Raw genomic sequence first — 19,403 nt, 5'->3', positions numbered from 1 at the left:
TATAAGTATGCGTGTCAGATAGTGTGTATAAGTATTTGTGCCTGTGTGTGTCAGAGAGTATGTAAATGTAGTTGTGTCTCTGTGTGTTTCGGACTGCAATAGGTTCTTGTCTGTGCCATCCGTCTGTGCAGTATCAGTGCCATTCGTCTGTGCAGTATCAGTGCCTTGGCCTGTTTGCGGATGTATCTGTCTGTCTGGTGCTGACCAAACTCCAGAGACCTAATACTCCCCCGAAGCCCCAGTTTGTCTCATCACTGAGTCAAGAAGCAGGTTATTTTTAACACTGTGGGGGGGGGGGGGGGGGGGGGGCTGTGCAAGTATCAGAGAGAGAGAAACCAAGCAAGATACCAAGAGAGAAGACACTCTCCTCCTCTCCTTTCTTAGTTTGTGTATTTGTGTATTGCTGCCAAATCCCAACAGTCCAGCTTAGATAGGAGTCTGAATGGTAAACAGTATCCACTGACAGAATCCTGCAGATAAATTGGGAAAGTTCACCAATGGCTGGAGAGTAGCTCACTGAGAAGCCTACACAGACAGTGAGACTGAGAAGAGGGCAGGGAGAGTCACAGCAGAAGATCGAGTGACAGCAGTAGGGACAGCATAAGCGCCAATTCTACCATCCTGCAGCAGCCATTTTTCATTACTGAGACGCACTTGTTAGTGCATCAAATTAGGACTCAAGTAGCTTTTGCTGAATATTACGTTGATGTAAAATAACAGTTAACATTAATTATTCACATGTTTGCGCTGAATTGGTTGTTGTTTCTCTGAAGTTGTATTTGGGACACTACATCAGATGCTGCCTTAATTAGAATCACGTTGGTTCTACAGCCAGTCAAGAGACCTGTTTTTCTTTCCCCTTCAGTCATGAGCATTTAGAGTCCCCCCCATGTGACTTATAGTAAACCTATGCACAGCAAGTTACTTAAAGCAAAACTTTTATCATTTACTATTCAAGAGGCCACATAACAATTTTGAGACGAACGGTCAGACCTAATAACATCATAACATGGAAAGACTGGGCGCAAAGCGACCACAACAAAGGGCGACCTTAAACCCTCCCTTTTAAACCCACGCACGCCCCTTTAACTACGTCACCTTGCCTCATTGCCTCCTCCATTGCCTGGCTGGCTGTGGTGATATGGTTGGGGTTGTGGTTGTGTTTTAGGTCGGGCCGTGTTGATAATACCACAACGTTCGAACTCGTTGAATGTGAAGCGATGGGAATTCTGTGAAATGGCTTTAAAACAAATAGCCATTTCGCTGCTTGCTCTCCTTGGTTTTCTCGCCATCGGTGAAGGTAAGTTAAGTGCATGTGCCTGCCGGTTTTTGTCTCAAGTGTGTTTTTGTGCGACTGCCCGTGTGTGAGAAGGCGACTGGCTGACTGGGCATCGGCTGTTGCTCATCATGGCGGTGTCTAGGATTTATAAACCACATATATTATAAACGTCAGTTCTCACAAGATAATTGAAGCACGCGATTGAAATTAAAAGTAATTTGGACATACATTTAATTGATTATATTTGCGGTCTGAGATTACCAAGTGTGATAATCATGGTTATTTTGATAATCGCGGAATCGCCGGCTGGTTACAAGCAGTGTATTTTGTTAGCTTAGCAAGATGGCTAGCCGGCGGTGTTTGTTTGTTTGTTTTCGAGGCGACCAACAGAGCAGCGATATGTGTGTGGCATGGCTAGCCAGTCTGTAGCCAGCAGATTTAATATTGACAAGCCAATTTATCCCACGGTCTCATGATGAATGCAAACTGTAATTTATTTTCATTTATTATTCCAGGTTCCAAGCTAACTTGCTATTTAGGCGTATTTAGTGATAACAATACTCCTGCTTTAGGCGTCCTTTGTTGTTATGAAGTTATCTCGGACTGTGTTCTGTAGCTAGCTAATGTTTACTAAACAATGGAGGGGCAGCTCGTGGCAACGTGTGATAAATTCCTCCTAATCCATGTCTTATCTGCTGAATATTCTGATAAGAAGGACGTTTCGGCAACAGAACATTTGTGATGCAACTCGGAACATTCTACAGTGCATTTTGCAATACATAAATAACACCCTCCTTTGTACGAGTGGGAGGCGAGTACCTCTCATTAAGATTGTTGGCAAATCGTCTTGAACGTCACTTTAGTGTAGTATTAGAACGTATCTAAAGAACTGTGGACATTGTGGAACTCCTTATTGCCGGCTGCGTGTACGGAGTAAAAAGGACTACTTAGTGAGCACCACCAGCCACTGAATACTGGCAAGAATACGACCGCAGCAAGCCATTGCAGCCGACCCAGACTAAAGTCAGAGTTGAAGTCTGGGTTCTTTGTGATGGAAATGTGTCGAGAGAGGGGTCTTTTCAGGCGCCAGCCAAGGGGCCGGTCCTTTGTCTGGTGTGAGCAGCTGATGTCCAAATCCACAACATCAGTGACCAGAGATGTCAATTGGCATATGGTGGTTATGGCGCTTTAAGACTGCCAGACTCCTGTAACATATTGGCTTTTGGTTGAAGGTTTCAGAGGGACTTTTGTCAGGGCAGCATGAAAGTGACTTTTAAAGGGGCCCGGAAATTCAATCTGAAATGGACGTGCACACAGCCGTACCTATTGACTTTATTTGTCAAACTCTCGCCGAAGTCACGCAAAGGCCCCGCTCTGTTGCAACTTGCAAAGAAGAAGGGAGCCTTATCTGTTCTCAACAACATGCAGACCGCTGCCTGCACCTAGCCTATTAAAGGTTAAACATGGGTGACTCAGCCCTCTTTCAAGTACCAGAGCATAAACTGCATTATGATTTGATAAGGGCACCACACATAGTCACAGTTTAACTTGCGTGTGACTTTTGATCACCAGCGAGGGCTCGACTGCTGCAGCCGAGTTAGTTTGGCTCGGTGACACAGTCAAACGCGAGGTCGGGCGGTTGAAATTGGTTGTGAATGGGGGAGGTTTCCTGGCGGGGGGGGGGGGGGGGGGGTGATGGATTTGTCCAGCTGGCCCCCTCACGGCCACTCTCTAGTTTCACACCACGTCATGATTTGTGCCACGGCAAAGCCAAAAACTGGAAAAAAAACGGAAAGGTCCGTGCCAGCGACTCTTGACTGCGAGTGGAGCACCTGGGGTCTGGTCTTGGTGAGATGGTGACAGAGCCGTTTGTCACTCGTGACCCGCGTACGATGACACATACACACAGGGTTTGTCACCTGTTGACGACAGCGTTGGATCTTGGGCAGTACACGGGTTATGCAACAATGTGCTTGGGAGAGGAGGGTTGTGAACAGGCAGCAATGTGATACTGGCACGATACAGACCGCCGCAAGGCAGGGCAGGTCTCTCTCTCCTTAAAAAAACAACAAAAAAAAACCCTGTCTCTCTCTCTCTGGCTGTCTCTCTCTGGCTGTCTCTCTGTGTCGGTCTCCCTCTCTCTCTCTCTCTGCCACGCAGCAGGCCTGGGTCTGCTTCCCTGCTGCTCTGTGTCACAGGCTCTTATCTTCTGCTGTGTTATCTGTGTTCCTACGTCTGTTTCCGCTCTGCCAGCCAGTCCCAGGCCAGGGGCCCGTTCTCCCTGCGTCAACAGTGGATAGGTGTCTCTCCCTCTCCCTCTCCCTAGCTACTCTGAGAGACAGGAAACATACCCCCTCCTCCAAAAAACCCAAAGCTCAGTGCCCTGTTATCATGGTGCTTCATGTGGCTCAGTGCTTTCACAGAGCAGGTGATTTAAAAGCCCAGAAAAGTCCCTTCTCCGGGGCGGTCGGAACGCCTCACAGAGGCTTCTCCGAGCCGAGGCACGGCTGGGCGTTTCGTGTTCGGGGCGCGATGCTGCCGGGGCCGAGCAGCAGTCTGTGGAGTGTTCCGGAGAACGTGTGCCTGCCTGCCTGGCCCGGTCACAGCCAAGATAGTGTGCAGGGAAGAGATTCGGGAGTTATTAGGTTCAAATAGGGGTGTGTGTGTGTGTGTGTGTGTGTGGGCATGTGTGAGTGTTTTCTTCCACTTGTTCGGCGTGTATCTGGAGTGCACATGCGTGGGGGGTTTGTTGGTTTGGGGCGTGCGTGTGTGTGTGTGCGCGCTCACCGTCAGCAGCTCTGCTCGCGGGGCCCTGTGGCGTCCGCTCTCGGCTGATTCCCCCTCCCCCCCCCCCCCCCCCCCCTCCATCCCATAATGACCTGGGTGGATAATAGCCACCGTCGGCCCGGAGGCGCAGGGGTCTAATGACGGCGGCGGTGCAGACAGGCTGGCCCCTCGGTGACCCGCGCTCATGATCCACCACATCCCTGTTCTGTCCCCCAGCAGAGGGACTCCTCCTGCTCCTGCTCCCACCAGCCCACACGCACCCCCCCCCCCCCCTCCACCTCCAGACACAAGCACTTTATCTCCCCCCTAAAGACGTCTTGTTATTCCCTTCTGAGACTGTGGACACCTTGTGACCAGCTCCCAGGTCGGGGCCGACCACGCGTCCCCGGAGCACAAGCGGCTTCTTCGCCCCCCGACTGTTGGAGCAGGCTCACGGGTTGAACAAGTCACTCGCCCCCCGACTGTTGGAGCAGGCTCACGGGTTGAACAAGTCACTCGCCCCCCGACTGTTGGAGCAGGCTCACGGGTTGAACAAGTCACTCGCCCCCCGACTGTTGGAGCAGGCTCACGGGTTGAACAAGTCACTCGCCGCCAGACTTCCTGGTTGGGCGGGATGGCGGGGGGGGGGAAACGTGATCCGCGGCCTCCATTCCGCGGGGGCTCTGGCGGGCGGAGGCGCGCTAGCCTGTGTGCTGCGCGTGGCAGCGCCCAGCCATGTCTGGCCGGAAGGCGGGGAGAAACCCCAGAGGGTCGCCCCCCTCCCCCACTCCCTCCCTGTCGGAGCGGTAATCTGACCCTGAGATGGTAGACAAAGGTAATGACTTTGCTGCCCCCATGCCTCTCTGCCTTGCATTGATTAGGCCAGAGTAGGTGTGTCTGTGTCTGTCTGTGTGTGTGTGTGTGTGTGTGTGTGTGTGTGGTGCACTCTACTCCTGACTGGTGGCGTCTGCTTGTCTTGATCAGCTGTCTGGTATCTGAATGGATCTCATTTCAGAAAGGGCCTTTTGGTAATGGTGCTCGAAGCCCCCTCTCTTCCCAGCACTCTGCGCCCTTAAACACACCCCTTACCCAGGAGAACAGTGTGGAACCCAGACACCCCCCCCCCCCCCCACACACACACACACACCTCCACACACACACCTCCACACACACACAGCCCAGGCAAGCTGCAACATTTTCCACTGCCTCCACTATCCTCCTGTCCTGAGAATCACCTCTGTTATGACATGGAGGCGATCTCTTACACATGTTCTTTCGCTATACATACCATAGTATTTATACACAGTACATGCACATGTGTAGGCTATATTTAGAGGATGTCTGATTGTGGTAACAGGGATTTTTTTGTATTTTTTTTCCCGTTCCGTCTCCCTGTCTCACCCTTCAAAGCCAGATACAAATGTTTGGTTTCTCTCTCTCTCTCTCTCTCTCTCTCTCTCTCTCTCTCTCTCTCTCTCTCTCTCTCTCTCTCTTCTCTCTCTCTGTCTCTCTCTGTCTCTCTCTCTGTCTCTCTCTCTGTCTCTCTCTGTCTCTCTCTGTCTCTCTCTCTCTCTCTCTCTCTCTCTCTCTCTCTCTCTCAAGGCAACACTGTTAGAAATCCCTTCCCTGCCATGTCTGCATGTCCTGCCTCGACACGAACGGAATGACAGGAACTTCACACGCGCGTTTTCAGCTAAAGCGGCCCCAGCCAAATCCCTAGCCCCTCCCCCCTCCACATGCCCCCCACTGCCCTCCCCCCCACAGGCCCAGCCCTCCTGTCTGTCTTTGTAAGTCAAAGTCTAGACTGGGTTTTAATGATGGTCACAGCTGGTCACTGCAGACCCCCCCCCCCCCCCCTCTACCCGCTTCACAGCTGGGGGGGAAGGTCGAACCCCCCTCCCCCCTCATCCCCTACACCTCCTCACCACAATTGCCCCTTCTCAACTCTGATCTGCCCCCCCCCCCCCCCCCCCCCCCCACACACACACGCACGCACGCACACAAAAAGGGGACTGGGGGAGCTGTTACCCCCTCCCTCCCTCCCTCCTGCCTCCCCTCCCCCTCTCCAGCTCTTTGGTCAGGCCCCCGGCCCAGACCGATCTCTCCTCATGTCCTCTAATCTCCACACAAAGGGCCAGTGTAAGGCCACCAATTATGAGGATACAAGGTCCCTCCCCCAAACACACACACACACACACACACACACTCACACACACTCTGGCGTGTCCCCAGAGCACACAGGCCAGATGAAGTTTGGCCGGTACAGCTTCAAGTAGGATTTTGAACCACCAGAGAATCAAAGAATGCGTGCTGTTGTGAAACCCAATTTTAGGTCAGCATCAGTGTTTGTCAGGCTGGTGGGTGCGCGCTCAATATTTGATACCGAGTCTGGATGGCGTGTCTGGAGCCTGTCACATTGGGTGGTTAAAAAAAACAGAATAAAAAACCACCAAGGCGACAGCCTTTTTCCTGTTAACCTCTCAATAGTATTTTTTTAATGGCTTTTTCTTTGTGACTGTTTGCGTGCGTGTCTGTGTTTGAGTCAGAGAGTGTGAGTGTGGGACAGAGGAAGAAAGGGAAAGGGAGGGAGAGGGGGAGGGAGAGAGGGAGACGTGTTGGGTTTGCTTCCTTCCTCATTGGCTTGTGTCTGCCGACCATCTGTGGCTCCTCGCCGTCGGGGCTGTTGAAGGATCGACGTTTTGGTTGTTGACAGAACAGTCTCGGTCTGGCGCGCGTCTGTGTTATGACCGCCTTGTGTTGCCATTGATCAACTCTTTACCGATGTTTCCCTGTCCTGCCATCCATCACGCACGGCTTCTGTGAAACCACAGTGGAGCGCCACACTCCGCACAGTGACAAGCGGTCCCCCCCGCTCCAACCGTCTGGTACTCCCTGTAGAAGGAGGACGTGGGGCTCATCCTTGCCCTGCCTCAGGCACAGGCAAGCATACTAGGTTAGAGTTTCAAACCTGGCTCTGTGTGTGTGTGTGTGTGTGTGGCGAGGACTGGTGATTTTGAAAGCGGTTGTCCCTGGAATTCCTGTCAGCCGTCTGGCCTTGAGGGGAGATGGAGGGCCTCCTCTGCCGGGTGAGGCCCCTGCTGCTCCATTAGGCTCTGGGATGAGGATGTCGGCCTGCCAGCCTGTTTTCCATGGCCTTATCAAGGCCCTGCCTCACCTCTCTCCGCAATCGGCAGGAAATTCTACGAGCATGCGAACTGCAGTCGACTTGGACGCGCTCTCGTAAGAGTTCCTGCCACTTCCCCGGCTCCGAGAGCCTCCCCCCCCGCCCGCCCGCACACACACACACACACACACAAGACACGCACTGACGAGAAACGCAGACTCACTCGCCCCACACATTTTTCCTGGTAAAACCCTTGTGTACACACACACACACGCACACACATATTTAGTCAGTCACAGAATCAGTGACACGCAAGCAGCCTATGCAAACAGTCAGTGGGAAGCATTCGTCTGACATCATTGTGGTTTTGACCACCAAGGTGTAGATATGGTGCAATGGGGTTGTGTGTGTGTGTGTGAGAGACAGAGAGAGACAGAGAGAGACAGAGAGAGACAGAGAGAGACAGAGAGAGACAGAGAGAGACAGAGAGAGACAGAGAGAGACAGAGAGAGACAGTGGAGTAAGACTGCATGAAGAAGTGTACCTCCTCGACAAAGAAGGGTCTGGAAGAGCCCAGCAGAGAGCTGGCAGACCAGCGGCTCTGCCTCCCACGGGGAGCCAATAGCGTTGTCTCGAGGGGCGCCTGGGCCAATGACAAGTGGCGAGGCGGGATCTCGGGGGGTCGCAGTGACCTGGTAGGATGGGAGAGGGGGGGGGGGGGATTATCCAGGGAGGACACAAAAACAGGGTATTCAGGACCGGCGGGGGGTCCCACCACGCTAAGCCTTGCTTTTGAGGCGGGCGGGCCTGCAAGTCGGCCTCTGGTCCGCTCGCTACATGAGAGCGTCTCGCCATTTGTGTGTTGAAGTCTCGTCCCTGCCTCCCTCCCCCCCTCCTCCTGCTGGTGATTTATTTGTCTCTCATGGAGCTGGCTCCGTCAGGGGGGAATAGCTCCACGCTCCACCAGCACACTGTGTTGGGCACACACTTACACTCATGTAATGGTGTACTCGCCAGTGTAGAATTCTGTACCCCCCCCCCCCCTTCCTCTAACCTCTTCAAAAGGAAAACAAGCAGCAGAACGTCTCAGTCTGGCCCCCAAATCCTGTCAGTTTTCATCAGGCCCGGCTGACAGACTGACTGATGGACTGAAACGCTGCCTGGCGGTGTTTAAAGCTGGAGGCACCCGGCCAGGACAGAGCTCTGCCCATCTATCTTACCTATCCATCCATCCCTCCATGTATCTGTCCATCTATAGGTCCATCTGGTCCCAGTGTCTCATGCTACAGTCTGGTGTCATCGAGTTCAAGTAAACATGGGAAGCCATGTCATGTTCCATTTCTGACCATTTTAGTAGACACTGTAGACCCCCGTCCCCCCCCCGTCCCCCCTCTCGAAGCAGTCTGGGCTGACTGGAGCCCCGAGAGGGCAGCATGGCTGTGTGTGGGGGGGGGGGGGGGGCAGCATGGCTGTGTGGGGGGGGGGGGGCAGCATGGCTGTGTGTGGGGGGGGGGGGGGCAGCATGGCTGTGTGGGGGGGGGGGGGCAGCATGGCTGTGTGAGGGGGGGGGGGGGGCAGCATGGCTGTGTGAGGGGGGGGGGGCAGCCTGGCTGTGTGAGGGGGGGCAGCCTGGCTGTGTGAGGGGGGGGGGGGCAGCATGGCTGTGTGAGGGGGGGCAGCCTGGCTGTGTGAGGGGGGGGGGGGGCAGCATGGCTGTGTGAGGGGGGGGGGGCAGCATGGCTGTGTGAGGGGGGGCAGCCTGGCTGTGTGAGGGGGGGCAGCATGGCTGTGTGAGGGGGGGGGGGGGCAGCATGGCTGTGTGAGGGGGGGGGGGGGGCAGCATGGCTGTGTGAGGGGGGGGGGGGGGCAGCATGGCTGTGTGAGGGGGGGGGGGGCAGCCTGGCTGTGTGAGGAGGGGCGGGGGGCGCTTGCGGCTCCAGCAGACTGCTGCATCTGGGGGTTTGGCTCCGGCTGGTCGTTGGGTTTCACCGTGAGCGTCCCAGCGGACGGTTTCAGCTCCTTCCAGCGTGTTTGGGTTCATCTGCAGTGGGGGATCTGGTTTCAGGGCCGGACAGCGTGTGCTTCTGCCCTCTCGCCGCTCCTCCTGAATGGGGTCTGTTACTCGGGGGCCGGTGCCGTGTTGATTTGGTGGGTGCGGGGTGCCCTCTGCTGGTGAGAGCAAGAACTGCGCCGGCTTGGACTCGACGCGTTACAGACGACGCGGCCTGTGTGGAATGTGTAACCTGTGTGCTGTGTAAAAGCCCCCACCGCGCCCCCTCACCCTGCTCTCCTTTCCCACACGAACCCTTCATTCCTCTCCCACGCGCTCACCCTCTCCCCCCTCCCCCACAACAACCCCCCCCTCCGCTCCTCTCCTCGCCCACGCTAACCCTCCCCTCCTCCCCCGGCAGCCCTGAGGTGCAACTGCACCAACTGCGAGAAGACGGGCTACGAGTGCGAGACGGACGGCGCCTGCATGGCCTCCACCTCCTTCTTCCAGGAGCGGCTGCAGCACGTGCGCCTGTGCATCAGCAGCGACAGCCTGGAGCCGCCCGGCCAGCCCTTCTACTGCCTCAGCTCCCAGGGCGTGGTCAACACCCACTGCTGCTACACCGACTACTGCAACAGCCTGGACCTCGAGGCCCCCGCCGGTGAGGAGGGAGGGAGGGAGGGGTTCTGTTGACGTTTGGTGTTGCACATCTGAGGGAAAAGTATTTTTTTTCACACACACAGATGGCTGGTTGATAGGCCGACGCTGTCGGATTTGTCACGCGCGTGTGTGTGGTCTCTTGTAGATCAATGACGTGGTTGTTTCATGGGATTTGTTTTTGTTGCGTTTGTCTGCTTGTTGTAGCCATGGGGGGTCATTTGTTTCAAACATAGCAGGGCCACTAACTTTGATCTCTCTCTCTCTCCCCCCTCTCAGAGGAGGACTCGGGCTCCTGGGGCCCCGTGGAGCTGGTGGCGATGATCGCGGGCCCCGTCTTCCTGCTGTGCGTGCTGCTGATGGTGGCCGCGTTCCTCTTCCAGCACCACCAGAGGGCCTACAGCCACCGCCACCGGCTGGAGGTGGAGGAGCCCAGCTGCGACCACCTGTACATGGCCAAGGACAAGACCCTGCAGGACCTCATCTACGACATGTCGACGTCCGGCTCGGGCTCCGGTCAGTACAGCCAGCCTGGGGTCCTCCACCGTGCTGGTCCACAGACATGGCTCCTCCCCAGCTAGCACAACCTTCACCTAAACACCTTTAGTACTCTGAGGGAAAAGTGATAGTGCCACTTGGATTTCATTTCACCGTAATAATTGTTTTCAAATCCTGTTTCATATTTTTTGGGGGGGGACTGAAAAGTTGTAACGAAAAATATTTCGAAATGTTTTGCGACTGTATGAAATGATATAGACGACTGTCGTGTAGTATCACCCGGCGCTCGACTGGTGACAACTCGCGTTGGAATTGGAGTTTCCGCTGAACCCCTTGTGATGGTTTGGGTTCCGCCCCTCTGACCCTCTGCCCCCCCCCCCCTCCCCCCACCAGGCCTGCCCCTGTTCGTGCAGCGCACGGTGGCGCGCACCATCGTGCTGCAGGAGATCATCGGCAAGGGCCGCTTCGGCGAGGTGTGGCGGGGGAAGTGGCGCGGCGGCGACGTGGCGGTGAAGATCTTCTCGTCGCGCGAGGAGCGCTCCTGGTTCCGCGAGGCGGAGATCTACCAGACCATCATGCTGCGTCACGAGAACATCCTGGGCTTCATCGCCGCCGACAACAAAGGTGAGCCCCCCCCCCCCCCCCCCTCCGTTGACGATGAAGTCACACGACAAAACACAGATGTGCTTTAGAAACAAACCATGTCAACATGATTAAGTATACACAACATGAAAACCCTCCACTGGATGACTCCTTTGCAAGGCCGAAGGCCGGCTATACGCTCAATAGGAGCTTGGATCTATCCCAGTAGTTCACCAGTCTGGTCCACAGCTGCGTTTTCAGAAACAACCGTTTTTCCCAGGCACTGGGAACAGCTGCCGTACAAACGGTTGTTCTGACGTTTCGTTTCGCCGCCTCAACCCCCCTTTCCCTGCTTCCGTCTCTTAGACAACGGCACGTGGACGCAGCTGTGGCTGGTGTCGGACTACCACGAGCACGGCTCCCTGTTCGACTACCTGAACCACTACTCTGTCACCATCGAGGGCATGATCAAGCTGGCACTGTCGGCCGCCAGCGGCCTGGCTCACCTGCACATGGAGATCCTGGGCACTCAGGGTGAGCACACACACACACACACACGAGGCATGTACACACACACGAGGCATGTACACACACACACACACACACACGAGGCATATACACACACACACGAGGCATACACACACACACACACACACGAGGCATATACACACACACACACACACACGAGGCATATACACACACACACACACGAGGCATATATAAACACACACACACACACACAGAGAGGTGTAGCTCCCTGCAGCCCAGTCAGCTCTCCGTCCTGCTCCTCCAGGGAAGCCTGGCATTGCCCACCGCGACCTCAAGTCCAAGAACATCCTGGTGAAGAAGAACGGCATGTGTGCCATCGCAGACCTGGGCCTGGCCGTGCGCCACGAGTCCATCACAGACACCATCGACATCGCCCCCAACCAGAGGGTGGGCACCAAGAGGTCTGCTCCAACCACCACAACTTTCACTCTCACATTTGATCGTATGGATTGAGCTGTTAAAAAAACAGAATATGCATGTACTGGATTTGAATGCAACCTGGGAGGCAGCCGTGTAGATGGAGTGCTCTTTGAGCCACGTCGAGATTCAGATATTGACATGCACACAGATATCGTTAACATCTCTTTATCTCTTATGGGGAGTGTCTAATAAGGCTATTATTATAGGTATATTCCAATGAATACAATATACCCATTCTGAATCATGTTTAATACAGTATGCTTGTAGGGCCCTGTCAGAATATCATGGGATGATTTGCCGGTGGTGTGTAGTTATGGATGATGTGAATGTGTGCGTCTCAGGTATATGGCCCCGGAAGTTCTGGATGAGACCATCAACATGAAACACTTTGACTCCTTCAAGTGTGCCGACATCTATGCCCTGGGACTGGTGTACTGGGAGATAGCACGCCGCTGCAACACTGGGGGTGAGACTGCCACACGCACACGCACACACACACATCTATACACACATGCAGACCTCCCTCCCCTTCTCCTTCTCTATCTGGAGCCTTGAGACACACGCACCCATCTCTTAAACAACACATGAGCCAGCTGAGGTGGAGGCCCATTACAGTGCCAGCAAATCCGTCACACAGGGTTTACCCTGACCACTGACTTCCACCCACCCATTCATTCAACAATACCACGCACACAAACCAACCCTCACGCGCACACACCGTTGCTGCGGCCGCTCCAGCACACAGACTCGTGTCGTGCGTGGCTGCGTGGCGACGTGTGTAACCATACTGCCCTCCCTCCCTCCCTCCCTCCCTCCCTCCCTCCCTCCCTCCCTCCCTCCCTCCCTCCCTCCCTCCCTCCCTCCCTCCCTCCCTCCCTCCCTCAGGTATCCATGAGGAGTACCAGCTGCCCTACTTTGACCTGGTGCCCTCCGACCCCTCCATAGAGGAGATGAGGAAGGTGGTGTGTGACCAGCGGCTGAGGCCCAACGTGCCCAACTGGTGGCAGAGCTACGAGGTACGGAACACGCCAGCCAGCGTCTCTGTCCAAACTGGGCCCTGGAGGTCTCTCGTGTAACCAAGGGCTACGCTGGTGGTGTACTTGGTGACGGCTTAAGCACCGTGAAGGATTGATCTAGGGACGAGGGTGTCCTGGGATGGGAGTGTGGGAAGGGGGTGGGGGGGCTTTACCAGAACAGGAGCCCAGCCTAACGCCGTGGCTGCACCAAGCACGGAAATGTTGCCTTGCGGACGCGTTGTGGACTCAGCAGAGTTCTAATACATTGCAAGCAATGAGCATAGCTACACAAGACACGGAAACGAAATTTCCGTGCGGAAAATGTATAAATAGACTGGCTTCTATTTTTATTATGCGTTTTACATACAGTCTGTTCATCTTAAATGTAAATCTTTGACGCGTCGAGTGTAGCCGGCTAAATAAAACATCCGCTCCGCCAACGTTCTATTCCCGCACGGCAACATTTCCGTACTTGGTGTAGCCGTAGCCTAACCGCGTCCCTCTCTTGTCCCCCCAGTCTCTGCGGGTGATGGGGAAGATCATGAGGGAGTGTTGGTACGCCAACGGCGCGGCCCGCCTCACCGCCCTGCGCATCAAGAAGACCCTGTCCCAGCTCAGCGTGGAGGAGGACGTCAAGATGTGAGCGCACCGCGCACCTCCTCCTCCTCCCCCCTCGCCGAAGACGCACATACACTGAAGACCCTCCTCTGCTCCCCTGCCCCTCCCATTCTATGAAAACACCCCAGAAAGGACTGCGACTTAAAACCCCACCAGTTTTAATAGCCCCCCCCCCCCCCTTGCGTGTCGTGACAAGGTCTACCTCACCTTTTTAGCTCAAACTACTGAAAGACTCCGCCTTCCCTTCCTCCTCGTGCCCATCACCACCACTACAACTCCACCATATTATCACTCCCATGACTCGACTTTTTTTGTTGGCGTTTTCCATAGCAGGAATTGTTACTAATGTACAGGAATTCTTCTTCTTCTTCTTCTAACAACTTTTCAACTGCCCCAGGATGGACTAGCTACGTCCGTCACCTCAAACACGGAGGGGTTTGGCGTCGAGCTGAAAGAGAGTGCCGCATCACTTCCTGTTGCCGGCAAGCTCCTTCTTTATTGCCGTCTGGGAGAGTGGCGGTCTTGAATATGTCGTTGCAGCGTCTGCCAATGTCCCCTCTGTTGCTGTTTGCTAAGCATCAAACTGTCTGTGCATTTTGCTACTTGAACCCCCCCCCCCCCTCCCCATGCATTGTACTCCTTGGCAGCCCTTTACACTCCACACATGGAATTCCAGAGTCGCATGTTAGACGCGGTCCAGTTTGTGTTCTCCTTAAATGTGGCAGGGAAGATCCTTTTTGTATTGCATTTTATTTTTTGTGTTCTTATTAAGAATTTGTATTGATAAACAAATCACTGTGACGTGACATGCGAAGAACGCCAGTGTCTGATATCAAAATGAGGATCCTGTCTAATTCAGTGGGATTCGCCCTCCGTCGAGTTGGCGTTGATGGGTCGTTTCAACACAAGACAGAGGAGCCTCTCATGTGATTCAACACAGACCTCCCAGGTCAGACTGTGTGGCTCCTAGTGGCAAACTTGATGTAATCCATGGTCACTGCTGGCATCCAAAAACTCAAAAGAAAATATCTTGTATACAAATGTCATTAAGAATACTGTTTTGAAATGTCATTTGATTTATAAGAAGACTACAGGGTGACTGTTTCCTTTTAGACTGTCCAAACTACTGAAGATGGGGGTAAATATGATTTGTATATAAAACAAACATCTTTTTCTTATATTTTGAAGCCACAAAGGGTGTTTCTTGTGTTTTTCAGTTTTTATTCCTGTTTTCATACTACATAATATATTTGTGGTACTTTTCAGAGAAAATGTTTTAATACATGAGATCTGCATCATTTAGCCTGAAGGGTACACTGGGAAATTCTTACCACTTACTACTAAAAAGATTTTGGCACAGCTGAACAGCATCAGCAGTAACGAGGGCAAACCTGTTGCTGTGAAGCCCTTTGAGTTCTGAGTTTGTTTTTGAAGTTTTACTTAGGCTGGATTTTGAAACTTTTCCTTTTTTGGTTTTTAAATCATGTACTCTAACCCTGCAGAAGCCTCAACTGAATTTAAGCAATGGGTATTTATTGAGGGGAAAGACAGTCCTTGTGTTCTTTTTAGAGATTGATATGCTGTAATGTGAAACTGCATGTTATCTGCCACTTTGTGGTCAGCAATGCAGCAAAATATTCTCACATTACAAACAGCAACAGCTACTTGTAATGTGAGTGTATCTATGTTTGCAGACAAGTTGACCAAGGTATGACTGACAGTTTGTCGTCCTTTTAAAGCTCTGCACCGTTCAAGTCAAACAGGCGTAAGGGTTTTGATCAATGTCATCAAAGCAGCGTTATGGAATGCTATTAACCTCCACTGGACCAGGAGACGTGTCTGTTGGCTGTGCCCTTCTGCATGCTGTCTCACACTGGGACCTCGGTCGCTCTGCTGAGGTCAAAGTAGATGTAGACTTGGCTCTTTGTCTTGTTGTTTGTCTTTCATTTGGAGTTTTGGGGCCTGTGTACCCTGGTAAGTGTTGCTGCTGTAACATGGGTAGGAATATCGGCTAATGCAGACATTTTCCTTTCATGGTATTTCATTGGGTGACTCATATGAACCAAATGCCTAATATTTCCTATCCTTTTGGCTTGTTGCCATGGGTGTTTTGCCATTAAACATTCTTGTACCTAAACTACTTAAATACTTCAAACTCCATGTTATACAAATCTTTCAGGACTAGTTAGCAACTGTGTACATACTGAAACAGTAATAAACACCTTTTTCTTAAATTGTCCTGTCTCAGTAAAGAAAAATATATTTAAAATGCATTTTATTTTCTTTTACAAGAAATAAAAGCAGACAAATCCAATGCTGGGGAAAGGGGAGGGGGAAGCTGTATATAAAGAGATGCAACCTCTGGCGTCGTCAGAAAATATGTACAATTCAAAATAATATCCATACAAAACATGCCACATACAATAAAAATGATCATTTATATTTATTCATATTCCCTAAAAGTATCTCTGCTGTACAGATGCAACACCTTTTTAAAAAGAAGGTTCGGTTAAAAAAAAACAAAAGAAACCTTCAACTTGAGCAATCTATTAAATTAAGATATGCAGAGAACTTAAATTAAGATTCAAACATGGTAAAAAGTACGAATTATTCAGGCTAAAATCCAGTGAGCGGCAAAATGTCTCGTCATGGTCTTCCCTTAATCTAACCATACCGAGAAAAAGAAATCACTGCCGTTGGTAATTGATCAATATCTACCACTTGAGAAGTACTCCATATACTAAGAGTGCAAATCATTCTCGGGTAAGTAAGGGGTTAACTTTCAACATACATTAGGCCAAGTAACCATTTCACAAGGTATAACCAACACATTCACTTCTATAGGGAGGATAAAAATAACAAAGCACTAATATTCATAACAGTAATGTCCTAGGGAGTTCAAGATCTTCCATTTACTAAATCGTAATTCCAATGAATGACTGATCAAGGGATAGGTTTTGGTAATCAACAAGCAGTAGCATAAATAAAAAATAAATGAACACGTGACCGATATTACATACATACACAAATGCTATGCACCATTGTACTGCTTTACGCAATGTGATTCTCGTTTAATAATCATGACTTTTCCACATGGATCCTTTCTAAAACTATTTCGTAATCACCTCGACTCGGCTTCTCGTCCCAGTATGTGGAGAAGACCAGACATTTTCACATATCTATTTTAACAAACTGTCTTCGAAAGCTTATAGCAAAAAACGCTAATAGAAAAACAGGTAAATGCAAAAACACTCTGGTTCATATACATATCAAGATATTAGTTTGCCATTTTACATATATTTATATATATACAGCTTAATCTTTCTGATAAAAGGATATCCAGTGGTTGATTATTTTCATGAATTTGATTTCTCTAAATTTCTTGACTATTGATTTAAAAAGGGGTTGGATAAAGAGTTTGTTGTCCCCTAAATGTGTGTGTATATATATACAGTTTGTACACTTTTGCATTTTATCATGAGGTCTTGGGGTCAGGGGAGAGGAGACAAAGTAGCACTGGGAAGATGGAGTCCTCGTCAATCTCCCTTCTTTAAAGACTTACTCGGTTTTAATTGACTTAAATTAAGAGAAAACAAATGCCCTTTTTTAGTTTTGAACAAGTCTTCCCTGCCATTGCTTCCAGCCTCCAGAAGACACTACTACCACTATCCAACCACAATATAGGGAGTAAATATATATAGGCTGTAGCCAGGCAGAGAAAGACTTCCTACAGTTTAGTTTACAACAGTCCACACTACAGTTCAAGAAAGGAAGAGGCATGATTTAGGTTATTGGAGAAGAGACATCAAATAGAAGATGGGGATGGGGGGGGGGGGTCGTAGAACTGAAATGGCACAAATAAAAACCATGTTAAATGGAACAGCGGTCTTGCGTCTGCCAGCGAGCTGAACACAAGCAGCGGGAGAGGCGAGCGCTGCCTCTACTCTGCTGGACTCGAGATTCTGCTTCACTTAAAGCCCCCCCCCCCCCCTACACACACACACACACACACACACTGGGTGGTGCACTGACACCTCAGAAGCATGGTTTCTAAATGGATAAATAGGAAAAACAAAGAACTACAGGAAATCCAGATGGGCCCCTCCCACCCCCGGGATCCAATTTCTGATAGGTTTCTAAATGCATGATCTTAGCCGGCAAAAAATGATTCATAACTCATTTACTCAATGTATACACAACCTGTGAAGAATGATAATTGTTGGCTCATTATTGTGAATGATCAGCATAGAGTAGTAGATAGAGCAAACCTGCTGCTTGAGTTTCCCTGCTTGTCCGAGAAGGCATACGCCTTTGAAACACCGCCTCAGTCCCACAGTAGCAGTTGACAGTTTTATCCAAAGCAGTCACTTCCCACTAAAATCAATGAGGTAGACTTGGGTCCAACTAACCCACCATTTATAATCTTATACATCTTATTCTGGAACCCACAGGTCAATAGCGTCTCAACTTTTATAGATTTTTTTTTACATCGTTACATCCCCGTCAATCAAGCATATATTTCGTTTTTTTTTTTGTACAGAGCCACTTAAGGATTGTCTAGCGAACCGATATCTACGCGCGAGTCTTCCTTGCTGACACGGGGAAGCGTCTTATTCCTGGGAGGTGCAGTGAGGGCTTTTGAAGAGTAGGTCCAACTTAAAAAGAACACGTTAGTTCATTCGTAGTCATTTAACATGGCTTTCATCAAAGCTCCAGAGGTGAAGCTTCACACTAAAAGAGGATTGACTTTACAGAGGATTCTAATCATTTGGTCGAGAAGATTGTTTCCAGCCAGTCGGGTTATTGAAGGAGGTTCTAGCAGTAAAGGAAGGAAGGGCTGCTTTTGGCAGGGGGGGGGGGGGGGGGTTCACCACACATATCCACCAAAAAGGTAAATATTGTTGTCCTCCACCTTTCTGCTGAAGGTGGCGTTTATCTGTTAATGCTTTTTCAGACCTTTGGCTATAAATGCTAAAGTCGTCTTCCATTGCAAGGAGGGGGATCTGGTCATCCCCTCGTTTCTTTCAGAACAGCTTATGAACTGGGTAAAGTACGATTCTAAAGGCTTTGGCGCAGGACTGATCTGGCACCAGGTAGAGGCGATCCGCCAGTTTATTTTTCCCTCTCACTTCTTTAGTTCATCCACTTTCGGCAATTCCAGGCTCCGCAATGGCAAGGGATCTTGTGCTGATCGTCCTCGAAGTCAAACTGATAGTCGTATGTCAGCTGCAAAAAGACGAGATGACGGTCAATTATCCACTTTGACATCTCGAGACGGTTACTGTATATGTCAGCTGAAAAAAACTGAAACGTGTCCTCACTCCTAATCCTAACCCTCACTCCTAATCCTAACCCTCACTCCTCACCCTCACTCCTAATCCTAACCCTCACTCCTCACCCTCACTCCTAATCCTCACCCTCACTCCTAATCCTAACCCTCACTCCTAATCCTAACCCTCACTCCTAACCCTCACTCCTAATTCTAACCCTCACTCCTAATCCTAACCGTCACTCCTAACCCTCACTCCTAATCCTAACCCTCACTCTTCACCATCACTCCTAATCCTAACCCTCACTCCCCACCCTCACTCCTAATCCTAACCCTCACTCCTAATCCTTACTCCTAATCCTAACCCTCACTCTTCACCATCACTCCTAATCCTAACCCTCACTCCTAACCCTCACTCCCCACCCTCACTCCTAATCCTAACCCTCACTCCTAATCCTAACCCTCACTCCTAATCCTAACCCTCACTCCTAATCCTCACTCCTAATCCTAACCCTCACTCCTCACCTCTTCTCCCTTTGGGATCCTGCGGCTCGAGATGATGATGATCTTGTCCTCTTTGTCGAAGGTCACGACCTCCGCGACGCAGTTGGGGGCGCAGGAGTGGTTGACATAGC

At 51.1% G+C, this 19,403-nt stretch overlaps 2 protein-coding genes across 2 annotated transcripts in view; one reads left to right on the top strand and one right to left on the bottom strand.

The window, feature by feature from the left end:
* The first annotated feature begins 1,113 nt into the window (after window positions 1-1,113).
* On the top strand, window positions 1,114-15,733 carry acvr1ba (activin A receptor type 1Ba). Its single transcript, XM_084680405.1, has 9 exons — window positions 1,114-1,300; window positions 9,581-9,820; window positions 10,096-10,332; window positions 10,708-10,938; window positions 11,263-11,430; window positions 11,690-11,846; window positions 12,207-12,331; window positions 12,751-12,881; window positions 13,399-15,733. The coding sequence occupies exons 1-9, from the start codon at window positions 1,237-1,239 to the stop codon at window positions 13,522-13,524; spliced, it is 1,479 nt and encodes a 492-aa protein (XP_084536531.1). The 5' UTR covers window positions 1,114-1,236; the 3' UTR covers window positions 13,525-15,733.
* Window positions 15,734-15,757: 24 nt separating this feature from the next.
* The window catches only part of kmt2d (lysine (K)-specific methyltransferase 2D), a 32,335-nt gene continuing 28,689 nt past the window's right edge, over window positions 15,758-19,403 (bottom strand). The window contains exons 54-55 of the mRNA XM_084680404.1: window positions 19,294-19,402; window positions 15,758-18,725 (exon numbers count right to left, since the gene is read on the bottom strand). Coding sequence (XP_084536530.1) covers window positions 18,633-18,725; window positions 19,294-19,402 — 202 coding nt within the window. The 3' untranslated portion in view covers window positions 15,758-18,632. The remainder of the gene's footprint in view (window positions 18,726-19,293; window position 19,403) is intronic.

The sequence above is a fragment of the Hypomesus nipponensis genome, chromosome 18 (genome assembly GCF_054491055.1).
Source record: "Hypomesus nipponensis isolate SF chromosome 18, ASM5449105v1, whole genome shotgun sequence".
Lineage (NCBI taxonomy): Eukaryota > Metazoa > Chordata > Actinopteri > Osmeriformes > Osmeridae > Hypomesus > Hypomesus nipponensis.
The sequence above is the reverse complement of the archived record's forward strand: the minus strand, read 5'-3'. Positions and strand labels throughout refer to the sequence as shown.

What these genes read in the sequence shown, in the direction of transcription:
- acvr1ba (XM_084680405.1), top strand. Translation starts at nt 1,237, where the DNA reads ATGGCTTTAAAACAAATAGCCATTTCGCTGCTTGCTCTCCTTGGTTTT. An exon ending in TTTTCTCGCCATCGGTGAAG is followed by an intron (nt 1,301 to 9,580) that starts GTAAGTTAAGTG and finishes CTCCCCCGGCAG; the next exon opens with CCCTGAGGTGCAACTGCACC. An exon ending in ACTGGTGGCAGAGCTACGAG is followed by an intron (nt 12,882 to 13,398) that starts GTACGGAACACG and finishes TTGTCCCCCCAG; the next exon opens with TCTCTGCGGGTGATGGGGAA.